Source organism: Lissotriton helveticus, chromosome 1_1, assembly GCF_964261635.1.
Source record: "Lissotriton helveticus chromosome 1_1, aLisHel1.1, whole genome shotgun sequence".
NCBI classification, from domain to species: Eukaryota; Metazoa; Chordata; class Amphibia; order Caudata; family Salamandridae; genus Lissotriton; species Lissotriton helveticus.
Window position 1 is genome coordinate 776,857,600 of NC_136057.1, and position 12,143 is coordinate 776,869,742.

Below are 12,143 nucleotides of genomic sequence, written 5' to 3' on the forward strand. Positions count from 1 at the left end.
CCTCCTTGTCTAACTTTTAAAAGGGGATTAAAATGTCAGTTTTTTAGTTTTCTTTGACTAAGACTGGTGCCAAGAGATCTTGTATTAGAAGTGTGCCCAATATAAATGTAACAATTCCATTTCTTTCTAATTTTTAGTTTTAGTATTAATAGACATGTGCCTGTCCTCTACTGCCTTACGTTTGCTGTCTGGATAGCAATTTGAGATGAGCCTCCTTCAGAGCATTTAATTGGAGGTGAATGTAGGCTGCATGTGGGGATTCCTTTGATTGTACACCCAGGTAAAGAGGGCGTATACTTGACAGAAGGCCTATGTATGCAATTTTGGAAAAGTTAGTAACTACTTTCCTCCATTGGGGTCTCTTTAATGAGAGTTGCAGGGTTAAGGGCCTGCTATCATAGATGGCTCCCTTCATACATTTTACTGTGTTTACCAACGGTGTAAAATTAAACTACAGTTAACCTTCTCGTTGATGTAACTTGATCTGGAAATGGATAAAAAATGATCAGATCATCACTAGTGCAAGCACACAGCACGCAGTCAAAGTCTGTAGGTTAAATTGACGACTCCCAACACTTTACTAAAAAATCAGTATCAGTTGAGATTTGTTTGTAAACACAATTTTCTTACTTTAGATGTGACAAATCTGCTAGTGAAAAAACTTTAATATGAGACAACATGCAAAATCTTACGAGTACACACATAAGACTCCGCATTCAATCACTCTCCTGGCGAAAATGCTGAAGATAATAAACACGCAGAAACTATTTCAGTGCACTCAAGGGACAGAAATGTGGAAGATCGTTATGTTCTCAATGATATTAGAAGAGTGGATAATCAGGAATGTTTTATAGGGAGGTTAACACATGTCTGTTCAACGCAGACAGAATTATACAAACATATCTGCTGCCAAGCACTGGATTATTGATGGTACATTCCAAACCACAGGGGTATTATTTCAGCAAATGCACCCACATCCACACACTGATGACTTGGAAACAGCACAAAAGTCAACATTAAAGTTTTTGCTCCAATTTAAAGAATGATACTAAAGATGCATAGCAGGCATAAGCAAATAATAGCAAAGCGAAATTACAATTAGGCCAATTAGGAACTAAAGTTGCACTCTTAAGCCAGCTTGGAACTAACGTAGTTTAATTTATCTATGCTCTCAAAATATAAATAAGGTATGCAATACTCAAATTATTGCATTTGTTGCGAGTAAAATGTGATTGTGTGGCTTTTGTTTCTTGTTGCACGCGCAAGAAAATAAATTACAAGGTAAAGAAAAGCCTAATCTGCATCTATGTTTTCCCCACATAAAAAGAATTGTAGCTGGATCTGCTTAACTATAAATGAGAACAAAATTGCACTATAACTCATACAAATTGTTGGGTAATGCTAAGGAGTACCAGCACATAATATTTTCCTTGTGGAACGCTTGAGATTACAGTGAGCATTACGTTTATTGTGCATTTTACATAAGTGTTGTCAGCAGTATGAAAATCAAGAGTTTTGCAAGGGTTTTATAGTAGAAGATCCCCATTTTCATCACCTGCTCCGGAGTGAAAAATACTTGTGCGGATTTGGGTGTATTATATGATATGGCTGGGTAGCCGTATCATGGAATACAGTTGCAAAACCTTTATTGGGTCCAGTCAGGCCAGTTTGTAAACCTTAGGCTCAACACTTGGTAGCTGTGGCTTCAAGCAGCAAGGAACTTAATGTAAAGCATTTAACAGTTCCAAACAACAAAATAAGAAAGTCACACAACAAGAACGAAACACAGCACCAATTAAAAAAAAAAATAGAACATATTTGTTTTTAAATTTTTACTGTCCGAAAGGCAAAATCCACCAGAGGGTCCAGAGATATGGATTTTTAAAACATTAAATAACTTTTAATTTAACCGCAAACAACCATTGGTCACCAAAAACTTTGCAAACTTTTATAAACTTTGACAGTTAGTTGGGCAACTCCCGACCCATGTGGGTGACCAAATTTGGTAGGGCAGAGGTGTAGGAGTCCAGTAGGGTTACTTTGGACAGTTACCTGGCCACCTGAGCCGTTTTGAGTCCTATTAAATATTTCTAAGCCAACCGCTATGTCGACAATGGAGTGGTCCTGATGCTGGGGATGCAGGATGAACAAATGCTCAAAATGCTCCTGAGCTGTTCAGTCGACGGTGTGAGCTGCGGGTGAGTCCTCAGTCCATGGGTGAGGAGGGGCGACTTTGACCATGGTACTCAGGGCACCACAACATCCTCTTTGTGACAGTAGAAGGCCAGCTGCAGCTGGGCTATTGTTCTTCAGATACAGGGTTCCCAGCGCATGTACTTGGTGAGGGCTAGTGTCCCTCTTGGGTACCCAATTTGGAAGCTGACACTCTCCGATCCAGCAGACTAAGTAGGTCCCCTCCTTTTTGGTGACAAAGTTCCAGTGATGTGTCATTTAGCAATCCCAGAATGCAATATTCTTGCCACTCTCAAGATGCTTGTACCTTCCCTCAACTGTTAGGAGCTTGGCCGCCAACCCAGAGGTGTGGCTACCTAAAGGCTACATGCCCACAGGAAAACTATTTTGAGGAAAGGTTTTCCCTCTCTGTCCCTGTCTCCAACTTGTCTCCATGAACAAAAGGCAGCCTCGTCTAGAATTTTGTCTCTAGTGGCCCTTCAGAGGCAGCTTCCCCTTGAAAGCTCACCTTATGGGTTAACAACCCCAAGTGGCCTTCCTGCAAGAGGTGGTCACATCTTAATCTGCGGAAGCTGACTTTGTTCCTAAGCCTGGGAGTCCCTCACATGTCTCCACAGGCGGGCATAAAGCTGTCTGATGGCCAGGGCCTGTGCAAGGCCTCTAGACCAGCTAGGTCAAAGAGCGGGAACTTCCTAAAAGTTGCTTAACTTTAATAGTGACATTAATTTTGACTAGAGCATCAAGTCGGATTTAAAGCCATGCTTAATTTAATAACTTACAGTACCCAGTTAGGTAGCCCCATTTAGAAGTGAGCCAGCCAAGACCAGATCAATAAGGATCTTCACAAATATTCCCATCTTAATGTGTCCATTCCACCCGAGAACAGATGTACAAATTCTTGTGAGTAAATCTTTTACAAGTTTAAATACACATTTTGTGAATACCAAATATGGGTATACTCCAAAAATTTAGCCTTTTGTGCTCCTAATTTCAGCTTAAGTACGCAAATGACCTTGAGATTTGGGCACATAGCATTGAGGTAATTCACAAAGCTATGTAGCAAATGAAGTCTGTTCATCCTCTTTGATGGTCATCTTCATTATGAAAGCCTAATATAGTGTAAACCCTAACTCTAAGGTTACCTGTTTCACATGTAATTTCAGGTGCTCACATGGCATGTGACATGTGACATGATCATAGACATAGACATATACATTTCAAAATTCAACATTCAACAATAATCAATATTCCTAAATCATTTTATTTTAGGTAAATTTCAGAAGTGTTCAAAATACAATTTTAGCAGTGCGCGAAAACCCTCTCTCCTACTACTCATTGCTACCGTTGTACCTTAAACGCTAGAGCGCTAACTCAATCACGTCATCTTACGTTATACATTTTGACACTAGAATGCTACCCAGTCTCACTATCCCACCATATGTGTTATGTACACAAAAACATGCAAAATAAGTAATAAATACATATGGTAATCATTTTGTTAAACAAATACAACAAATCATGTCAGTGAGAAATGTCTCAACATATAGGGCCAGAAAGCGTAATGGCATGCACAAATGCTATTTTTCAAGTCACTGACCCGCAAAATAGCATTTGCGCCTCTCGCTATTAGGGAGGAGCCTCCCTTCCTAATAGCGAGTCACCATGCCATGTACTGTTGTTTTGAAACAGCATTTGCAAAACACTTGCAGTTTACCACCTACTTCAAGTAGGTGGCAATCCACTCACAAACTGGAAGGGGTTCCCTTCCCTTTTGTGCGTATGTGAGAAAATATTTAATAAGAGGAGGCATTGGTCCCTGGGACCACTGCCTGCCGTTAAAAAAATGAAACAAAAAAATTCATTTTTCTTTTTTAAATGCAGCCTGTTTTCCTTTAAGGAAAATGGGTTGCATTTCAAAAAAGAAAAACTGCTTTATTAAAAAAGCAGTCACAGACATGGTGGTCTGCTGACCCCAGCATGCCACCATCCCTATGAGTGCTAGCCGTTTCCAATGGGGTTGAAAATTGCGACTTCCTCATGAATATTAATGATGCATGCAATTTGCGACCGTGTTGGGAATAGCAAACAGTGTCTGAGACACTGCTGTACATTCACATTTGCTAGTTACAAATTGCAAGTCGCAATTTGATGCAATTTGTGACTGGCAAATGTGAATGTTTGCCCATAGACCCCTTCGATATTACATAATTCATACTTCTCTTCAACATGGTAGGATGCTCACCGTATTAACGTGTTACACATTCACATCGGGTATAATATACTCTGAATAGCACCACAGACTAGTGCCTTAATGCAACCCAAAATTTCCAAAATTGGACACTTCATAATTGTATAACAGGTGTTTTGAAGAGAGAAAATTGTTATACAAATACATTTAATTTAAATGAAAAGTTTAATTATGGTCTTTTCTCTCATCGTCATTCCTGAGTGGGTTACACCAACATACCCCAGCAATCTGCGTGATCCAGAACCTTTATGTTCTCAGACATAAAATTCCTTATTCACAACCAAGGGGTCTATCTATATGAGAGATATCACAGTAGTTATCCTACTTAAGCGATCTAAAGAAACTTAGAGAAATGCAAACAAATCTTCCCCCAAATTCAATCCATTGGGATTCTTACTGTCTAGCTCCTGAATGTATCTTGAACCATTTTGTGTAGCTTTCGCTTCCTTTGTCCTACTCTGGGTTTTTTTTTAGGACATTGTCAATTACATAGTACTGGAGCTCCTTCATCTCATCTTTATGTACCACATTAAAATGTCTTCCCACTGGCTATGTTTTATGAAACATTTTTATAGCACATACATGTTGCAGAATGCGTTTATATACTTGGTGTCTAGTACTTCCTACATATACCAGGTGGCAAGGGCAAGTCAGTATGTAAGCTGTGTAGCTGTTCTACAGTTGAATGCACCTCTTATTTTGTATTATTTTCTACAAAATGGTGAGAGGTACTTAATTTATGCATCTTCTGAATCCCCTATGTTTTGTCAAGCAGGTGGTCTTGTTACTGCCTTCATTATTTGTGCTAACTAGAGCATCTCTCATGAACTTCCCTTTTTTGTAAGTGATCAATAACTTTTTTGGACCTTGCCCCCAATTATGGGGTCACTTTGAATTATATGCCATTGCTTGAGTTGTACTTTTCTTTGCACTTTGTTCTATAATTGGTAATAAACCTCTTTTCCTTAGGGCATTTGTTCTTTTTCCTCATCTCCCTGTTTTCACAGATGAGTTCCTCCCTTTTTCCTCCATATGAGCGTCTCATAGCTGTTGCTAACTTGGCTTAAGTGTACCCCCTCTGTTTGAAACTTATGTCTAACTCATTCTGTGAGTGAAGTATTTCTCCTGCCTCATTACAGTTTCTCTTTATTCTGAAGTTTTCTCCATAAGGAATGCTTTTTTCCAAATTGGGTGGGAACTTGTAGCATGGAGTGATGGTTTCTGCTGTAGGCCCACGAAAAATCTTACTGTTTAGCCTATCATTCTTTACATACACAGTCAAATCCAAGAAGCTAACTTCTGTTTTACTGTCACACCCAATCACAGACCCACTCAGACACTCAAACACCCACTCACACACCCACTGAGACACTCTTACACCCACTCACAGACCTACTGAGACACTCTCACACCCACTCACTGACCGACTCAGACACTCACATACCCACTGGTAGACTCGCTTAGACCCTCTCTCACCCACTCACAGTCCCACTGGGAAACTTTTATGCCCACTCACAGACCCACTCATTCACACACACCCACTCACAAGCCCACTCAGACATTCTCACACCCACGTCCTGACTCACTCAAACATTCACACACCCACTCAGATGGTATTCAGACAAAATATTGAAAATAAAATATCGTCCTACCAAAATATTAAGAAATGGAAATATCATCTGCAAGAGTATTGTTGTCAACATTAATTATTACATTGATATTTAATTATGCTAATCATGTATTTAATTTTTTTCAAAATTCAAAATTGTGGGGTTTAAAGGGGTACAGGGTGGGAAGTAAATTAATTATAAGTAATTCATATTTAGCTTTTAATAATTAGTAATTCAATTGATAATTATTTTAATTGGGTAGTCAATTGTATCAAATAACATTTTAGGTGTGGGTTGTGGCTTTTGTAGCATTAGATGGTGGGAAGTAAATTAATTTTAATTAAGTAATAATTAATTTGTAATTGATAAAAAGTTCTTAAATTGATAATTACTTATGTTAATTGTACAACACATTTTTGGTTAAGTACATTTTAGGAACGTGTTGTGTGTTTTATAGGGATATATTGTTGGAAGTGAATTTAGTAAAATTTGGTAATAATTGAATTTTAATTAATGATAATTAGTTGATTGATAAATATTTATGAAATAGTGTACATAATGTTTTTTAAGTTAAACTTTAGGTGTGGGTTGTGAGTTTTGTGGGGTATAGGGTGGGAAGTAATAAATGTAATAATTGTTTACAAAATATTTTTGTGTTCATAAATAGTTTATCAATTATATGATTTATCTAAATAAAAAAATGGTACATTGTGTAATATATAAAAAATAACATTTTGGGTGTGTGCTGTAGTTTTTATATGTGTGAAGGATATTTAGGAAATTATTTAGATTAAATATTAAATAAAGTTAATTTATAATATTTATAGAATTGAAAACACCCACTCACAGACCCATTCAGACACTCTTACACCCAGTCACCAACCCACTCAGACTATCACGTACCCAGTCACTGACCCACTCAGACACTGTAACAACCAGTCACAGACCCACTCACCAACTCAGACACTCAGACACCCACTCACAGACCCACTCAGACACTCTTACACTCATCCACAGACCCACTCAGACACTGTCACAACCAGTCACAGAGCCACTCCGGCACTGTCACACCCACTTGTAGATTTATTTAAACTTTCCTACACCAACGCACAGACCCACTCATGCCTTTATTAAGCCTGGGTGGAGTTCTGCTAATCGGAACTACGCGAAGTGCAACAAAAAACCTCTGCCACGCTACGCAGTGCCCCGCAAGCAGCTGAGTGCATTAGTTAAATGCCGCTCGCTGTAATTTTCAGCACCAGATCCTTGTCTGCACAGTGCAATCATCAAGAATGGCACCATACACAGCACAAGCTGGTGCTGTTTCCTTTCTGACGCTTGAGTAGAATTTTTAATTGAGTGACAGTGTTTTTCAACCCGAAGGGACAGTTTCTCGATGCGAGCAGTCGTAAGCATAAGTGACCACTCGCAATGAGAAATCTGACCACCCACTTGAGAAATCTTGCCTAGAGGTTGATTTTCCATGCTCGCACTCGCCAACTTGACGCTGACGATCGGTGGATGGGGAAAATCTTACTGGGATGTGGATTTTCCTCGCTCACGCTCACCAACTTGATGTTGATGAACACGAGTGAGGAAAAAAAATCACATAAGGCGGAGTGCCGAAAACTCCGTAAACTCTGTGAGCGGAGTGGAGTTCACTGCCCAGACTTAACATTTAAATACCCCGTCACATGCCTACTCGGCCGCCCAAACATCCACTTACATACCCACTCAAACATTTTTGCACCCACTCACAGACCCAGTCAAACACTCTCAGACCCACTCACTGACCCACTCAGATGCTCATGCACCCAATCAAAGACACGCACGGTCACTCACTGACACAATCAGACACTGTCACACCCACTCACAGACCCACTCAGATACTCAAACACTCACTCTGACACCTAGTCAGAGACCCACTGAGGCACTCTCAGACCCACTCACCAACCCACTCAGATATTCTTACACCCACTTCCCGACCCACTCAGACACTTATGCACCTACTTACTCATCCACTCAGATACTGTCACACCCACTCACAAACCCAAACAGACCCTCTTACCCCCACTCACATATTTGCTCAGACACTCTCATAAACTTACCAACCTACACAGACATATACACACCCACTCAGATACCTACTCGAACACTCGCACACCCACTCACATACCCACTCACACACTGTCACACCTACTCACAGACCCACTGAAACACTCTTACAGCCACTCACAGACCCACTTAGACACTCTCACTCCCAGTCACTGTCCCATTCTGACACTCAAACACTCACTCACACACCAATTGAGACACTCATGCACTCACACACCCACTGAGACACTCATGCACTCACTCATACACTCACTCTCAAAGGTTACACGTTACAGTTAGGTAATAAAATTTTAAAACTTTAGAAATTCACTAAACAAACCAAAGCAAACAGGGACGTTATAGTTAGGAAATAGCATTACAAAAACATAGAAATAAACCAAAAAAACAACGTTTGCAGGGACATTATAGTTAGCAAATAGCATTGAAAAAACCTTAGAAATTCACTGAAAAAAACAAAGGTTACAGGGACGTTAGAGTTAGGCTCAGATTTCACTCATAGAAAACCAGTGACATTCAGCAGTTATAGTTGCATGAGCTAACTATAATTTACGCCCAGGCAATGCACCGCTTATGACCTCACATATCACATCACTCATGACATAGTCAGTGACATTAATGATGACATCTCAAAGCATCATCCACAGAACCACTTACACAGCCACTCACACCCCTTACACAACCTCTCATACACCCATGCACACACCCACACAACCAGGCACATACTCATTCACAGACCCATGCAAGTACTCACACAACCACTCACTCATCCATAGAGTCACTCACACACCCACTCACTCACTCACAGTCACTCATGCAACCACTCACTCACCCATACATCTACTCATACAAGTCATTCACCCATACAGCAACTCACACAGCCATGCACACACCCATACAGCCACTCACACACCCACTTATTTACCTATACAGCCACTCAGAGACCCATTCGCTCACCCATACAGCCTCACAACACAGCCACTCACTCACACATACAAGTACACACACACTCACTCATACCCCCACACAACCATTACATACCCATTCACACAACCATACAAGCACTCACACATTTGCTAATTTGCAGCCATTCCCGCAGCCACACCCTCTCCAATACAGCCACTCACACACCAACTCACTTAACTTAACACCCAATTCTAAAAATTGGCCCGTTTGTGAACTAAAAAAACCTTTGTGAATAAACATCTGAAAACACACAATGAATGAAGCGTGTAATGTGCAGAGCTTTCAGGTCTTTGTTCTGTTCACGTCAGAGAGCTTATTCTAGCACATTGTGTATGAATAGCCTTTTGTTTAGAGCTTGTGTTATACAGGAACCCTCTGTACATTGACATTCTCCAGTTACCACACACTGATGGTGCACAGATAAACAGACACATATCCAAAGTGCTTTCATATTTACAAAAGCCAGTCACATTTGAATGCAACTATTCACAGGTCATCAAAGCGGGAATAATTAAAAAAAAAAAACCTCTGCATTATCGTTTAATTTCTTCTCCCATCGAAAAACATATTATTCACTACTTATTGTCTAGTTTTAATGAAAGAAACCTCTGCCTGAGCTCAGAACTCTTCCACGACAAAGGAATCCGTTCATACTGGGGTAGATCCACACAGTTAAATGTCAAGATACACGTTGTTCACAAGACTGAGAGTTCCTGGTGCGTTATAAGACATACCTGCATGAAGCGTCCAGTGCTGGTTCCTAGGTTGGCATACGTCTGTTGCCCCTGGGTGAACACAGATATAGATGTTAGCAAGATGGAGTTAAACTGGCCCATGAACAAATCCAGGCGTTGCAGAGGTGGTCGGACCTCCACCCTGTACTCACTGATTGCTGAGCAGGACGTGGAATTTCTAAGAAAGACCTGGATCAAAAGAGAAACACACACCACTCTAAGGTACCATTTTTTTCTACATCAGGCAAAAATAAAAGCAGATTTTGACCAATTCTAGATAGCCATAAGAATGCTGAATAACAAGCTTGAATTTGACACAATAATATAAAGTGTTGATGATTTGGTTCTATGGAATTGTTTAATAATAATTTAAGGATTTAAAAGAATTGAATTGTAAATATTCCTTTTGTGCGCTGGGAATGTATGGGATGTGTTGATTGAGTGTTGGAAAGGTTGAATGAGAGATTGAATGTATGAATTTCTATATTTGTAGCATTTAATGTTTTTATTGTGTTTTGTGTTGCAATCATGATGTAAAAATGTAAAAGTGTAAAAAATTGCACAAATGCTTTGGTTTTGAGAACAAAATAATAAAAATAAAAGATTGATTCAGACAGAGCTAGTAGTCTAGTACACATGTTGTTGGATGTTCAATATGGTGGTACGCATTGAGGTAGAATAAGAGAGCAGTACTGGCGGTTGTTTAGTTAAATATAGGTCAGAGGCTTGGCCTTATTGTTGGAGCCCAAACCCAGTGGTGTTATTGGCTGTTTTCAGACATGGCATGAAACCATTGCTCCTGGCAAGGACTTAAGTCTGGAAAAATGCTGTTTTCTGTGACTGTATTCAACAATCTCTTTCTAAGTTTAGCCACGCTCTGGTTCATAAACAGTGCTGTTATTTGAAGTAACAGCTTTATTTGTAAAGGTGAGACTTGTCCCTGAGATGCAACAGCATGGTACACAGATGATTGCATGTGAACAGTGCTATTTTTTTGGGCCCAGAGTCCCGTCTGGGGCATGACGTTTGTTGATGCGTGATGCCGTACGTAAAGACAGACACACTAAGCAAAGTCGTGTTACATGTTAACCTTTGACTCTCACGAGTTGTTTTTAAGTTCGAAGCGTTTTATGTTTCTAACTTACATGCTTTCTCTTAAAATGCATGTGCACAATATAAAAACAATGTAACATCATTATCTTTAAAGATGAGTGCTCCTGCCATTCATTGCAAGTAATCACATTTAAAACAATCGGATACTTTTTTCACGATGAGAACAATATTGCATTGTTCAAGGATGCTACAATACAAAATCGCTCTGTAGACAATGAGCAGAAAAGATATGTGCATTGACAGTTCAATAATAACCAATTAATAGGTAACTCATTTTCTATCGATGGCCATTCCATTGTACCGATGGATAATGGACATAATACAGTGATTTTATTAAGGCACTGCATCGGCACAGGACCAGACACACATCAATAATTTTTCCTCATAATACAGTCAAACTGAAAAAGCATACTCCATACTAAATGAGAGATTAGGTTTTACTGGCATTATTCTGGATACCCACGCTATAAATACCTGCTCAATACAAAACTTCATTAAAAATATAATATCCAAGAATACCAGATCAGCTTTTCAATAGATTTTACATTTGTATATGCTGGACTGCTTACAACCACTTGGAAAATGTAGAATCGAACACATGGAGTCGTTGCACTGCATACTGATTGGGAGGTATACAAGTCTAAAGATAACCACACACCTTACTTACAGTTCTGTACCTTTTGTTAATGGTTCGCTCTTTAGGTCTAGGATCTAAAGTGAAATAAAACATATACAGCATAGGTTTTTGTAATAGAGTTCAAAGGGGTAAACTAAATGTATATATTGAAATAACAGGAGGGGTGAAATACCTGTCAGCTCATCAATGTAGGTGTGTTTGGCACAGCTCCACCTGTTCAGGTGGAGGTTTGAGGAGGAAACATACTAACACAGTGGGAATATAAAGGTGGGCTCCTTCTACCTTGTATACTCAGTGTGTTTGAGAAGCAGCAGTGACGGAATGCAGACACAGCTAAAAGCTGTAGTTTTCCCAGGTTGAGAATGAAAACTGTGGATTTTGGAAAAGCACAGACCAACAATTACCAAATGGAACATATATGCATCTCTGACTTCACAGGTGCCAACATCTTTTATCCCAGTCCTCCCCATTCCGGATCCCCTGCCCTTGACGCCCTGGCCACTGTGCTCCAGACCTCTCCCTTGTACATC

At 39.7% G+C, this 12,143-nt stretch overlaps 1 protein-coding gene across 1 annotated transcript in view; it reads right to left on the reverse strand.

The window, feature by feature from the left end:
• The window catches only part of MET (MET proto-oncogene, receptor tyrosine kinase), a 422,785-nt gene that overhangs the window by 259,636 nt on the left and 151,006 nt on the right, over positions 1–12,143 (reverse strand). The window contains exon 3 of the mRNA XM_078674354.1: positions 9,864–10,052. Coding sequence (XP_078530480.1) covers positions 9,864–10,052 — 189 coding nt within the window. The remainder of the gene's footprint in view (positions 1–9,863; positions 10,053–12,143) is intronic.